Source organism: Mesoplodon mirus (genome assembly GCF_964341445.2).
Source record: "Mesoplodon mirus genome assembly, chromosome: 7".
Taxonomy (NCBI): domain Eukaryota; kingdom Metazoa; phylum Chordata; class Mammalia; order Artiodactyla; family Ziphiidae; genus Mesoplodon; species Mesoplodon mirus.
This window is the reverse complement of record NC_138983.1, coordinates 89,256,402-89,271,680: the sequence shown is the minus strand read 5'-3', so window position 1 is coordinate 89,271,680 and position 15,279 is coordinate 89,256,402. Positions and strand designations below refer to the sequence as shown.

Genomic DNA, 15,279 nt, shown 5'->3' with positions numbered 1-15,279 from the left:
ACATTGTTTGTTTAGACACAAGGCTGTCGCACACTTAACAGACTACAGTATAGTGTAAACAGAAGCTTTTCATGCATGGGTACACCAGAAATTTCATGTGACTCGCTTTATGGCGGTATTGGCTTCATTGCAGTGTTCTGGAACTGAAGCTGCAGTGTCTCTGAGCTGGGCCTGTACACCCAGAAGTGGGATTGCTGGATCATATGGAAATTTTATTTAAAAGATTTTGAGAAAACTCCATACTGTTTTCCACAGTGCCTGCACAATGTTACATTCCTGCGTACAATATGCAAGGGTTACGATTTCTCTACCACCTTGACAACTCTTATCTTTAAAAAAAAATAAAAAATTGTAGGCATTCTAACAGATGTGAGGTAGTATCTCATGATGATTTTGATTTGCATTTCCCAGATGATTAGTGACGTTGAGCACCTTTTCATGTACCTGGTGCTGTGTTCCGTCTTTCTAACACACATACACACACACAGAGGGATAGAAGGAATCTTTTGGAAGTGATGAGTATATTACCGTGATGGTGGTGATGGTATCACAGGTGTGTGCATATGTCCAAACTCATCAAGTTATATACATTAAACATGGGCTAGATTTTGTATATCAGTTCTACGTAAATAAAGCTGTAAAAGCCCAGCAACAAGTGGTGTATTTCATGAGCCAGTGAAGCCCAGGTACATCTTGTCTCCTCTCCCAGGGGTGAACCCAAGCAGCCTTTGAACTTGGCTCACTTTCTGTTTCTTTAGTTTCCCCTTCTATTACTTTTGTGTTTCTCCTTTGTTTTCAGATTCCAGCGAAGTGGTTCCCCATTGGTGGCAGCAGTGGTTCTGAGTTTGGCTCTGTCGTTTGAAGACTTGATGGTCTCTAAAGGGATGAAGTTTCTACAGAACTGATCTCAGTTAGGTGAGAGGTAACAGAGGATCTAGTTTGTTAGTCTTTTCTTAGTCTTTTCTGTTTGTCTATTTGTCTACTTTGACAAGCTCAAATCAACGAAGAATCTCTTGCCCAATGGGATGAGAACGGCTCTTTAATATCTAGACTGGTGAGTGTTTATTCCTGACTCAAGTCTAAGACTTAAAACTGCAGGTAAAAGTTCCATTTCTCTGTATGTCTGTGTGTCTGTAATTCAAAAAGGTCTTTACCTCTGACAGTGCGAGTATGTAATGTTTTCCTACTTCTGGATCTATTAAAGTAGATTGTAGAGTCTGTTAAATTAAAGGGTTTCTGTCCTGATTGGCTTACAAAGATACAAATGTGCTTATAAAAATTATATATCCCTAAAATTCTCAGAGAGAAAGGAATTAGAACTTCTAATACTTTAAATGTGCTAGAAAAATATTCTTATTGAAATCAAGTCAGGGAATTCCCCAGCGGTCCAGTGGTTAGGACTCGGTGCTTTCACTGCCAGGGTCCAGGTTCAGTCCCTGGTCAGGAACCTAAGATCCAGCAAAGCCCCTCGGTGCAGCCAAAAAAAAAAAATCAACTCAGAAATTTAAAGACTTCAAGTTTACATAATTTAGGTAAATCTTTGACACATGAAGCTAGTTTAATATTTTTGGTTTAATAAAAAGTTATTCGTATCTTATTTATCAGTATTAGGCATACATTTAAAACAATTCTACTTGGGTGTGTTCTTCCTAAATTTATATAGGTGTGCCCATCAACTAAGCTCATATTACTTCTACTTAATGTTTAAGGTTATGAAAAATGTAAGTTTGTGTTTAACCACATTTAGTTTTTATTCTGACAAACTTTCTTTCAACAGTAACTATGTTTTCTACTGTGTTAGCTTGTCGATAAATTCCCAGATCTTCAGTTTATGTAAACCCTTGAACTGATACTAAATTGTGTTACTTACTGGATAATCATTGGATACCGAGGTCATTTGTAAGCAAGACAGAAACCTGAGGCATTGATTACTAAGCATAATCTCAAGTTATATGCTCTTGCTGCATATGTTTACTTGTTACCTAGAGGCTCTGTCTGTGGGTGAGTTAATGAATGTGTTTGTCTCTGCCACTTGAATAAGTTGTGTAAGGGATGTTTGTGGCTGTGTAAAGTTGTGTTATGTGTGTTCATGAGCTCTGCTAGCCTGAAATGCTGATGTGTGATGGGCAGTTGTCTATCATTCACTCCTAGTTTTCTTTGTGAAATGGAAGTAACTTTGGTTCAAAGTTAGTATTAATATACTATGAATGAGACTTGACCCATAGTGATGTTATCGGCTGGAACAGAACTCAGGTTCAGCTGCTCATCGCTCAGAAGTCAGTGTTCCAGAGACAAGGGTTGGTGGAAGAAGAAAGATGCTTTATTCAGGAAGCTGGCAACCTGGGAAGATGGTGGGCTAGTGTCCCCAATACCATCTCCCAGTTGCCAGTGAGAGGGAAAAGGGGTTGATAGGGAAAAGACGGGAAGTCTCTGGGCTGTGCCGGTGGGGGCTACATGCGGAGTAGCACAGTCAGCTCTGACCATCCTCTTGAAATTGGTCATGCAGCGGTGTGGTCAGTGTCATGTTGATTGTTTCAGGCACAGTTAATCTTCAATTCCAGTGTTGGTTTGTTCCCATTTCCTTGAGGCCAGTTTCTGGAATTGTGTAAGCCATCGGTTCAGGTCTGCTCAAGATGGAGCAGCTTGTGTCATAGCTCCAGTCTGGTCATCATACAGTTAGCTTTCTCCTCTTGTAGTGGTTTTAGTATCTGCAAAACAAGTTAGGAGTGTGTGTCTGACACTGTTACTTATGTCCTTCGGGAGGAACTAAAGATTCTGTGACTGCTGTTGTCCTAATCAGTCCCAACTGCTTGAACCTGTTCTTTGGTGACTCAGGGGAGGCCTGAGAGACTGCAGCTATTTTACAAACAAGAGGCAGGGGACATGGAAGGGCCCTGCATGGTCCTGCTTGGTTCCAGCAACCGAGAGGTACAACTTTGTATGCAAGATAATGCGATGTAGTTTTGTTTATTAACAGGAACAAAAATAGTTTGGTCCTAAAGTAAAATGACTGATTGTTCCAGCACCAGAAAGAGGATAGTGAAGGACACAACCTGAATGAGTATAGAAAGTTGTAGGAGACGGGTAGAAAGGGAATTTTATTTGTCTGAGCCGAAGGCAGCTCAGTTTTGATGTTTATTCCAGAGATTTTCAAAAAAGAGCTTATGGTTCTCTTAGTAGCAAATATTATATTGATGCAAAGCTGGAGTTTGGTTTTCTCTCTGTACAAATGATAAATTTTTTTCATGGAGTATTGGTCTCTTTAATAAGTGGTTGGAAAAGTTGTTCTCTAAATCTGCCTAAACAGCAGAGATTCTGTATCTCACTGGAAGAGGTTTCTGCACCTAGTTCTGAATTCATCCGGCCTTATTATTTTTTTGAAAATGAATGCACAGGGACTTCCCTGGTGGCTCCTTGGTGAAGAATCCGCCCGCCAGTGCAGGGCACACTGGTTCAAGCCCTGGTCCGGGAAGATCCCACGTGCTTTTAGAAACTAGAGCACGGAAAGACTAAGGTCACGTGAAATTTGAAACGCTAAATATTGTCATAGTGTTAAGCAGTTTGAAGATTGTTGGAAGAAATTATTTGTCATTCATTCAAGCAATAAACATTTGATGAATACTTGCAAAACATAAAAAACCTCTAGAGCCCGTGAGCCACAACTACTGGAATCGACGTGCCTAGATCCCATGCTCCGGAACAAGAGAAGCCACCGCATGGAGACGCCGACGCACCCCAATGAAGAGTCGCCCCCGCTCCACTGCAACTAGAGAAAGCCCACGTGCAACAAGGAAGACCCAACGCAGACAAAAATAAATAAATATATAAATAAATGTATTGGGGGAAAAAAAGAAAGAAAATAAATGCACAACAAAAATTTCTGCATTTCTGAGAAAGTTAAGCTTCCTTAAAACTGTGTTCCTTTTGGTCTGGTTTTTTTTTTTTTTAAAGTCTACTGTCAGGAACTCCCTGGCACTTCAGCGGTTAGGATTCTGCGCTTCCACTGCTAGAGGCCTGTTTTCGATCCCTGATCAGGGAACTAAGATCCTGCAAGCTGCGTGGAGAGGCCGAAAAAACAGCCAAGACAAAATAATCATCTCTTGGCTGTTAAACAAAGTCAAGGACTTTTAGTTCCTCCTCAAGGGCTATTGGGTAATATTCTGAGCCACGTCCTTGGAGCTGTTTGGCAGAGACTGAAACCCCCAGCAGGTGGAAGAAGTTAACTGCATGTTGCCCACAAGCACGTAGACCCCAGACCAGTTGGAACCAGAAGGCTGATGATGTTGAGTCCGCGTTACCTCACCACTGACCAATCAGAAGAATGACCGTGAGCTGATCACGCACCCTGTAACCCTCTCTTCAACATGTAGCCCCTTTCTCTTTTCCCTGTATAGTCCTCAAGCAAAACTTCAGGAGGGGAGAGTTGGTTCTTCGGGACATGAGTCCACCTCTCTTCTGGACTGCCGGCTTCCTCAATAAAGCTATCTTTCCTTTTACCCAAGAGTTGTCTCTCAGTATTGGAGTCCTGAATGATGCAAGACCTGCCTCATCTTCTGTAGTTTTCTCTACATGAAAAATAATTGAGGACTGTTTTTCAGAGTTAAGAAATGTGGTTGGATAATCACAACGCCATTAAGCAACACCTCGTTGGACAGCAAAGAGGCGAAGCCGACTGGTAATGACCACACACATCCTGACTGTGAGAAGACTTTCATCTTTATTGTAGTTCCCCAAAAGCTGCATCGCACGGTACTCTTGAACAATCTAAAATAACATACAAACATGCTGAGGCAAGCTAAAAAATTAGGACTGAATTCCCACAATTCAATAATGAGAACTAAAAAAATACAAATTTATGCTTACAAGAATTGGGAGGAAATACCCACTATGCCATAAGTAGAATGGAAATATGATGTAATAGATAAAATCAACAATCTCTCTTGAAAATGTGAGTAAAATTGTATATATGTGTAAATATACAACAGCTACAGTTCTCATCACAAAAGTTTGTAGTAATAAGATGTTTCAAAATGAAGACTATTTCAAAACTATTTAAAATAAATATATAAATATAAAATATAAAAATACAATAATTTTATAGGTGACATTTTCAAAATAAGCCAGTGAAACTTAAGTCATGACCCTATGGCTGTAATTATATATATATATATATTTTTTTCTAATTATATATTTTAATGTTATTCCCTCCTATTCTGAGCCGCTACACTCCACCTTCAAATGCTTCTAGACTGGGGCAAACAAGTGTATAAAAAATGGTACCTCCAATGTTTGTCTCAGGGGAGATGGAAATGAAATGATCTGAAAATTGAGGTGGTGCCTTCCAAAAGGGTGGAATCTGAATAAACCCTGTTTTCTTATTGTCCTGCCACAGACTCCTAGAAGCACGCCCCGCTCCTAGGAGTATAACACGAAAACTGGCCTCCGCTCGTTCTAGAAGATGCTGGCTTCTTCTCGATGATCTGCACAAGAGGCTTCTCCCTTCCTTCTTCACGGCTGTCGTCAGTGTCTGGATTGACCTCTTGTTGAACATCCTCATCTCTCCTGGGCTCTGTGATCTGGAAGTAAGAGAAGGAGCAAGGATGTCAGATTTCAAAGTGGCAACTGTCCAGATATAAAGGTTTTCACATTCTTAGTCAATTCTAACCAGAATTGAGACTCATTTATGATTGGAGTTTTATCTCACATTCTCCATTCTGAACCCCAGTCCTGAACCATTCATTGTTTTCAAGTGCGATTCTTGGACTTTGGTGACCCTGACTCCAAAAACTACTGAATGCACCCAAGATCAGGCCCAGTAATCTGCTTTATAGCCCAGACTCCAGGTGATTCTGCTCAGGGAGCTGGCATTTGGAGAATGCTGCTTTAGTCTTAACTCACCTTGGTCCTTTGGCACCACTTAAATTCTGAACTTGGAAGCACACTACAGACATCACTGACAAGTCAACATCGTGGACCAGGAGACCTGAGGCCGGATCCCTAACCCTAACCCTGCATCCTAATGTCTATGTTATTATTAAGTTTTCATTTATTTACTTATTTTCTTTCTTTTATTTTTGGCTGCATTGGGTCTCTGTTGCTGCGTGTGGGCTTTCTCTAGTTGTGGTGAGCGAGGACTACTCTCCGTTGCTTCTCCTGACGGCTTCTCTTGTTGCGGAGCACAGGCTCTAGGCGCACAGGCTGAGTAGTTGCGACTTGCGGGCTCTAGAACGCAGGCTCAGTAGTTGTGGCTCGTGAGCTCTAGAATGCAGGCGCAGTAGTTGTGGCGCACGGGCGTAGTTGCTCCGCGGCATGTGGGGTCTTCCCGGACCAGCGCTCAAACCTGTGTGCCCTGCATTGGCAGGCGGTTTCTTAACCACTGTGCCAACAGGGAAGTCCCTGGATCCTAATGTTTAAATAATACTCAGCCCTAAACTTGGTTAGTGTTATGTGCTGAATGTTTGTGTCCCCCAAAATTCTTATGTTGAAATCTTAAAATCTTAACCCCTAAGATGCTGGTATTAGGAGGTGGGGTCTTTGGGAGGTTATTAGGTCATGGGGTAGAGCCCTCATGAATGAGATTATTGCCCTTGTAAAAGAGACCGTGCTGTGTTGTTTCTAAGCAACGCGGTCTGTAGTAGGGCAGGTTGAATGGACTAAGACAGCTAGTTTGCAAGACTTAAACCAAATGTTTGCTCAATCCTCTGCCCACATCTAGAACTCTAATGTGTCAATTGTAATAAGCCATGCTGAAGATGGCATTCCTTAACCTTCAGTCGTTGTGATAAACCCCCTTGACCATAAACGTGAGAGGGAAAAGGTGAATTGTACTAGAGGAATCATTGGTCCAGAAGTGGTGAGTCAGGGGGAATAAAGAGTCACAGGTGATCTGGCCATAGGCAATTTGAAAGTAAATTTGGATGAATATAAAGCTAGTCATAATTCATCTTTTCTTATTGAACGTGTGGGCTGTTCTATCTAATATCCTGTTTGTAGACATTTACTTTGTTGTAGATAAATGCTAGAACCCATAACCCTGAGGGATGTAAGGCCAAAAATGAATGAAAAAGAGAAACACAGTATATGGAAAAGAATCACCATCTCGTCAAAGCTGTTATTTGGACCCAATTGCTTTGGGTGAAATAACTTCAGTGAGACCCATGCGTCTGGGACAAACTGGTTTCCCCGAGGTCTGGTGCCCACGGGCCTCGCGGTGCTGGTGTCTGTGTGTGGCTGTCAGTCCGTGGCTGGCGCAGAGTCGGCATGTGGCTGTGTGCCTGGCTGGCCCCCTTCACAGCGTGAGAGGTGATGTGGGTCCAGCAGTGGGATTCCTCCTATTTCCTCAGTAGACAACACATCATTCCACCCGCACCTTTGCGCACGCAGACCTACCTTTGCACAGGCCGATGACCTCAGGCCTGCGTGGTCCTGGGGCCTCTGGGGCAAGAGGGCGCGATCTCTTCCCCACACCCAGAGCTCTGGATCAAAAGCCTGGATCTGGAAAGACAAACAGCCCCTGGCAATGAGGATGCCGCTGCCTCCCGTTGCCCCGCCTCCGGTTCTTTCTCGTCTGTCCCCAAGTCCCAAACCGAGTCCCCCATGATCCCCACCTCCTCTCCGTCCCTCCCCCTCCCCGAGACCACCACAGCCCACCCACCTGCTCGCACTCTTCCCGAGTGACCCATGTCTTCCAGCCCATGGAACGGATGAACTGGGAACGCAGTTTGTGGAACAAGGCATGCTGGGAGCTGTTCTTTCCATAGAGGAACGAAACGATGGCCTGCTTGGGGGCCTGGTTGTTCTCTTCCATGTCGCTGGCCACATAGCTGGGGAAAGACATGAGGTCGCTGTCATCAGGACAGGAAGGGCCTCCACTTGAGATCAGCTTCCCAGAAAAGAGGCAGGCTGAGCATCCTCACACGACCCACCCAGCCCTGCCCAGCGTCACCGGGAGCCGCCCAGTCATCAAGGAGCCACTTCCAGGCAGGACCTTCGGAAGGGTGCCTCTCACACCTTGATGATGAGGACACGATCCAACCCCCCCCCCGTTCCCTTCAACTTGTTTTATGTGCACACACCTCTCTTCCTATGTTGTAGGTACATGTACAGTTCCTGAGGGCAGGAGCTGATCTGATCTGTTTCTGCATTCATCCCTCTCCTAGCAAATGACACATTTAGGGCTTTGTTCATATTGATGCATGAATTCAACAGCCTTTTGTGAATCTCTGTTCCCACCACCTCATATTCCCCAGCATGTAGGGTGTACTTTATAAGGTTTGTTAGATGAATGAATGAATGAATGAATGAATGAATGAACATTTTATCTCATGGCCAAATGCAATACTGATTACCTAGAAGTCTCACAATAACAAACATTTGCCCAATGAAAAGAATTGTGCTGAGTGTTTTGGGAATGCATTGACATTTTGACGAGACCTGCCTTCCACATGGTGTCTAGTCTAGTGGGACCGGGGAAGGGGAAGGGGGGAGATAAGAAATGACTATAATGCAAAGCATCACATTATAATACAATTTGAACTAAAGTGCCTCTGGGATGCAGAAGTTAGGGAGATCGGGCATCGTGAAGGTTTTGGTGTTTGAACCCACTTTAAGGATAGGGTCGTTTTCTTCAGATAAATGTATGGCAAAGATACCTGGATAGAAAGCTCAATAGAAACTTAGAGGGCAGGGTATTTGGAAGGAGCAGTGAAACACAGGAGTAAAGTATCAGGACGGTGTGCTGGAGATTGCAGAGAGAGTTAAATCCTAACGCAGAACTCTGGCCTTGACTTGACATGTCATTAGCCAATGAAATTGTGTGAAGCGGTCAGACCTGTGTTTTGGAAGGATGTTCAGGCAAATAGAGCCAACTGGCTTGGGAGACTTGGAAGAAACATCAGTGGGGAGCATTTGACACCAAATCCGCGCTATGTGATACGGGCCCCAATTGTGGCATTTGTCGTGGGAATGCAGAAACGGAAGATAATCACACTTGGTGCTGATGTGGGAAGACCCGAGACCGGAGAATTCGAACCGGAAACGTCTCAAGTCTGTTACTCGGGGGCAGGATGGTGTCAGTTCTTTCTTCCTCTCCTCTTAGGAAAGTTTTGCGTTTTGCTTTGTTTCTTTCAGTGTTTTAATTGACATTAGGGTAGTTTGTTTTGACAGTGAATGCTATAAAAAACAGAACATGGTTTGAAAAAGAAACCACGGTACCGTAATCCTGTCATTTTCACACCTAGAGTCAGTACAAAGGGGTTTAAAAAAATAGATGAAAGGTCAGAGCCCCACGTCTCTCCCTCTGCCCTCCCAGGGTGTTGAATATTGATGGCGGGGATGGAGCAAGGTACTCACAGAGCTATGAAGAAATGGATTCTCTGGAATTGCCAGGAGAGGAGCCCGGCCCGGCTGACATACGCTATCACCATCGACAGGAGATACTGATGGAAAGAGGGGAAAAAACGTAGGAGAGAGGTCACATCCTGGAAGAGGAGAAAGAGTGGGAGGGAGAAGGGAGCAGGGGACGAGGAATGGGTGGTGCCACTTGGAGGAGAGACCCCCGTGTAGGGTGAGCCTGATTATTTGGGGAAGGGGAGAGGACAGAAGGTCAGAGTTGGCGGCGCTCCAAGGATGGGAGGCTTTGGGATTGAGGGCGTGGACTTAGGGCCGCGGGCACAGGACGGTGTTCGATGAACCAGAGCCAAGGCGAGTCCCCAGGAGCTGAGAGGAGAGGGGACTTAGGCAGCAACCACCAAAGGGGCACTCCTGGGGCTCAGATCCCAGAGGGGACCTCGAGGCCCCTGGAGGGAAGTGTTGACAAGGCATGAGGTTAGGAGGGGAGTGGAAACGTGGGTGTAGAAAGCACCCAGCGCGCCCACCTAGAACAGGCGCTGGAGCAGGAATCCATCTCAGTGGGTGACTTACCTTGTCAGATACTTCCAGGTTTTTGTCCCAGGCGAGGAATTTCTTAACGACGGGATCCTCTGTGAAAAAAGGGCAGATGTTGCCAGTGGGAACAGGGCTGTCGTGGGAGCATTCCAGAGCCAAGAGGGTGAACCGCGCCCCCCTGGGGAAATGCCAAGATGTGGCCCAGGGTGAAGCTGACGGAAAGAGGGGAGGGAAGACCATTCACTGTGGGAGGAAAGGGGGTGACTCCCCTTCTGGGGAGGCCGAGTGACAGGGAGTGATGCCCCTTCATCATGCATTCACGTACCTGCAGAGGGCATCAAGATACTCTCAGCCAATGTCTCAATTGACAGTCATGTCAGGGGGTGAAGATGGCTTGTCAGCCCCTCCTCCCCCCACCCCGAACATGCCAGTAAGATTCAAAAGGCCAGTGAGAGCTAGAGTCTCGGATACAGTTGAAACCAAGCGAACCTAATCCTGTATCATTTCTAAATCTAACCTAGTCTTGTATCATTTCTAAGTCTAACCTCATCCTGTATCTTTTATGTGTCCCCCGTATCCTTTATCCGTAGACAGTCCGCCAGGGACGGAGAGCGCACCAAGTAGCAGGGAATTCTTTTCCACTGGGAAAGTGTAGTCATGGGAAGTTTTGGTTTGTTTGTTTTTCAAGTATAGGGTTGGAGGTTGCTGGGCAGGGCGGTGGGTCCTTACCAAGCATCCACTTGAAGACCTTGTGGTGCTCAGGCAGCACTGAAGACACCCGCTGTCGCTTCAGCTTCATCTTGAGCCCACTGAACGACTCCACGACCCAGGTGTCGGCCTCGTGGTGCTCAGGCAGCACTGAAGACACCCGCTGTCGCTTCAGCTTCATCTTGAGCCCACTGAACGACTCCACGACCCAGGTGTCGGCCTCGTGGTGCTCAGGCAGCACTGAAGACACCCGCTGTCGCTTCAGCTTCATCTTGAGCCCACTGAACGACTCCACGACCCAGGTGTCGGCCTCGTGGTGCTCAGGCAGCACTGAAGACACCCGCTGTCGCTTCAGCTTCATCTTGAGCCCACTCAGCGACTCCACGACCCAGGTGTCCTGGGCCTCAGCGGCCGTGTTGCCCTCCACCTCCGCTCTGAACGCCACTGACCTCCTCCTCTTACAGCCGGGGCGCTGAGGCGGGGGGCTGCAACCAGCCCAGGGAGCTGACGAAGGAGAAGAGACTACAGTATGACGCTCTCGTCTTGGGAATTCAGCCACTGGTGACCACCCAACCCCACCCCGACTCCGCCTCCCCCCCCCGAAGCACCCCCGTGCTTTCCAGTCTCACAGACCGCTGACCTTGCCCCAAGTCATCTTTCCATCTTTCTCTGTCCATATCTACCTATCCCTCCCCTGACTCTTTTTGTCATTTGTCCAGCTTCCCGTTCTCGAAACTCTTTCTCATGGTAGATAATTTCTCCCACCAGGAATAAAAAAAAAGAACCCTCCCCTTGTTTCCTCTCTCCTCTTCTCTCATCCTTGGATCTCATCTCCTAACCCTGTTTCTTGCTCCCCAGGTGTTCCGTGTCCCCAGCTCCTGTGCTCTCCTCCCTCAATCCCTGGCTTTCTGAATGTCTCCTTTCTTTCATAGGCACCTTATGCAGGTGCTCCTTCCTGACCTCTGTACCCTTTCCTCCTTACTGGTCAAATCTCTGAAATTCCTTCTCATGCCAGCCCCCTCACCTGACGGTCCTGGGCTTTCTTCATAGACAGTCAACTCCAGGGGGTACCCTGAAGAGCTGGACTGGGAGTTCAGCTCCTCAGCCTGGGAAGTCGGTTGACGATTGTCCATGATGTCTCCCAGACTCTTCCCTTCCTCGAAGCCTAGACTCTGCTTTGTCCCAACTCTTCTTCTGGACTTGGGCTAAACACAAGTGGTCGTCCCTTCTCCAAGCTGCGGGGCAACTGTCAGTGGAGAGAAGCTCCGGCGAGATTCTGTTGTCTACTACTGCTGCCAAGCACCAAGGAGTCTGGTCCATCCAATCGGGAAGGTCGGAAGCCTCTGATGTCATCATCGGAGTTTGAAGGAAAACAGTTTGAAGGAAAACACAAGTAACTGTCAGACCTATGCGTGCACTTGTCCCAGAGATCAGGGGTAAATGGTATCTCCTGCCACTGACCCAACCTCTGCCCGTCCTCCAAAACCCCCTTCAAGGTATCCGGACCCCTCTTTTTTTTTTTTGTCATAAATGGCAACATTTTATTCTGTTTTTTTTTCTTCATCTTTATTTTTTATTTTTTTTTTGCTTTATAACAAATTTAATCAGTTATACATATACATATGTTCCCATATCCCCTCCCTTTTGCATCTCCCTCCCACCCTCCCTATCCCACTCCTCCAGGCGGTCCCAAAGCACCGAGCTGATCTCCCTGTGCTATGCGGCTGCTTCCCACTAGCTATCTACCTTACGTTTGGTAGTGTATATATGTCCATGCCGCTCTTTCACTTTGTCACAGCTTAGCCATCCACCTCCCCATATCTTCAAGTCCATTCTCTAGTAGGTCTGTGTCTTTATTCCTGTCTTACCCCTATGTTCTTCATGACATTTTTTTCCCTTAAATTCCATATATATGTGTCAGCATACAGTATTTGTCTTTCTCTTTCTGACTTACTTCACTCTGTATGACAGGCTCTAGGTCCATCCACCTCATTACAAATAGCTCAATTTCGTTTCTTTTTATGGCTGAGTAATATTCCATTGTATATATGTGCCACATCTTCTTTACCCATTCATCCGATGATGGACACTTAGGTTGTTTCCATCTCCGGGCTATTGTAAATAGGGCTGCTATGAACATTTTGGTACATGTCTCTTTTTGAATTATGGTTTTCTCAGGGTATATGCCTAGTAGTGGGATTGCTGGGTCATATGGTAGTTCTATTTGTAGGTTTTTAAGGAACCTCCATACCATTCTCCATAGTGGCTATACCAATTCACATTCCCACCAGCAGTGCAAGAGTGTTCCCTTTTTTCCACACCCTCTCCAGCATTTATTGTTTCTAGATTTTTTGATGATGGCCATTCTGACTGGTGTGAGATGATATCTCATTATAGTTTTGATTTGCATTTCTCTACTGAGTAAAGATGTTGAGCATCCTTTCATGTGTTTGTTGGCAGTCTGTATATCTTCTGTGGAGAAATGTCTATTTAGGTCTTCTGCCCATTTTTGGATTGGGTTGTTTGTTTTTTTGTTATTGAGCTGCATGAGCTGCTTATAAATATTGGAGATTAATCCTTTGTCCGTTGCTTCATTTGCAAATATTTTCTCCCATTCTGAGGGTTGTCTTTTGGTCTTGTTTATGGTTTCCTTTGCTGTGCAAAAGCTTTTAAGTTTCATTAGGTCCCATTTGTTTATTTTCGTTTTGATTTCAATTTCTCTAGGAGGTGGGTCCAAAAGGATCTTGCTGTGATTTATGTCATAGAGTGTTCTGCCTATGTTTTCCTCTAAGAGTTTGATAGTTTCTGGCCTTACATTTAGGTCTTTAATCCATTTTGAGCTTATTTTTGTGTATGGTGTTAGGGAGTGATCGAATCTCATACTTTTACATGTCCCTATCCAGTTTTCCCAGCACCACTTATTGAAGAGACTGTCCTTTCTCCACTGTACATTCCTGCCTTCTTTATCAAAGATAAGGTGAGCATATGTGCGTGGGTTTATCTCTGGGCTTTCTATCCTGTTCCATTGATCTATCTTTCTGTTTTTGTGCCAGTACCATACTGTCTTGATTACTGTAGCTTTGTAGTATAGTCTGAAGTCAGGGAGCCTGATTCCTCCAGCTCCATTTTTCATTCTCAAGATTGCTTTGGCTATTCGGGGTCTTTTGTGTTTCCATACAAATTGTGAAATTTTTTGTTCTAGTTCTGTGAAAAATGCCAGTGGTAGTTTGATAGGGATTGCATTGAATCTGTAGATTGCTTTGGGTAGTAGAGTCATTTTCACAATGTTGATTCTTCCAATCCAAGAACATGGTACATCTCTCCATCTATTTGTATCATCTTTAATTTCTTTCATCAGTGTCTTATAATTTTCTGCATACAGGTCTTTTGTCTCCTTAGGTAGGTTTATTCCTAGATATTTTATTCTTTTTGTTGCAATGGTAAATGGGAGTGTTTCCTTGATTTCACTTTCAGATTTTTCATCATTAGTATATAGGAATGCCAGAGATTTCTTTGCATTAATTTTGTATCCTGCAACTTTACCAAATTCATTGATTAGCTCTAGTAGTTTTCTGGTAGCAGCTGTAGGATTCTCTATGTATAGTATCATGTCATCTGCAAACAGTGACAGCTTTACTTCTTCTTTTCCGATTTGGATTCCTTTTATTTCCTTTTCTTCTCTGATTGCTGTGGCTAAAACTTCCAAAACTATGTTGAATAAGAGTGGTGAGAGTGGGCAACCTTGTCTTGTTCCTGATCTTAGTGGAAATGGTTTCAGTTTTTCACCATTGAGGACGATGCTGGCTGTGGGTTTGTCATATATGGCCTTTATTATGTTGAGGAAAGTTCCCTCTATGCCTACTTTCTGCAGGGTTTTTATCATAAATGGGTGTTGAATTTTGTCGAAAGCTTTCTCTGCATCTATTGAGATGATCATATGGTTTTTCTCCTTCAATTTGTTAATATGGTGTATCACGTTGATTGATTTGCGTATATTGAAGAATCCTTGCATTCCTGGAATAAACCCCACTTGATCATGGTGTAAGATCCTTTTAATGTGCTGTTGGATTCTGTTTGCTAGTATTTTGTTGAGGATTTTTGCATCTATGTTCATCAGTGATATTGGCCTGTAGTTTTCTTTCTTTGTGACATCCTTGTCTGGTTTTGGTATCAAGGTGATGGTGGCCTCGTAGAATGAGTTTGGGAGTGTTCCTCCCTCTGCTATATTTTGGAAGAGTTTGAGAAGGATAGGTGTTAGCTCTTCTCTAAATGCTTGATAGAATTCGCCTGTGAAGCCATCTGGTCCTGGGCTTTTGTTTGTTGGAAGATTTTTAATCACAGTTTCAATTTCAGTGCTTGTGATTGGTCTGTTCATATTTTCTATTTCTTCCTGATTCAGTCTTGGCAGGTTGTGCATTTCTAAGAATTTGTCCATTTCTTCCAGGTTGTCCATTTTATGGGCATAGAGTTGCTTGTAGTAATCTCTCATGATCTTTTGTATTTCTGCAGTGTCAGTTGTTACTTCTCCTTTTTCATTTCTAATTCTATTGATTTGAGTCTTCTCCCTTTTTTTCTTGATGAGTCTGGCTAATGGTTTATCAATTTTGTTTATCTTCTCAAAGAACCAGCTTTTAGTTTTATTGATCTTTGCTATCGTTTCCTTCATTTCTTTTTCATTTATTTCTG

General features: G+C 44.4%; 1 protein-coding gene and 1 long non-coding RNA gene across 2 annotated transcripts in view; one reads left to right on the top strand and one right to left on the bottom strand.

The window, feature by feature from the left end:
- Positions 1-6,058, top strand: part of LOC309807706 — a 56,731-nt gene extending 50,673 nt beyond the window's left edge. Inside the window, exon 3 of the long non-coding RNA XR_014294644.1 lies at positions 5,393-6,058. This is a non-coding gene — a long non-coding RNA (uncharacterized lncRNA). The remainder of the gene's footprint in view (positions 1-5,392) is intronic.
- A 1,016-nt stretch (positions 6,059-7,074) lies between these two features.
- LOC309808865 (speedy protein E4-like) lies at positions 7,075-11,726 on the bottom strand (the record flags this gene model as incomplete). Its single annotated transcript, XM_082629442.1, has 6 exons — positions 7,075-7,494; positions 7,655-7,823; positions 9,352-9,437; positions 9,922-9,980; positions 10,876-11,097; positions 11,618-11,726. 6 exons carry the CDS (start codon positions 11,724-11,726, stop codon positions 7,234-7,236), a joined length of 906 nt encoding a protein of 301 aa, XP_082485568.1. The 3' UTR covers positions 7,075-7,233.
- Positions 11,727-15,279: the final 3,553 nt, after the last annotated feature.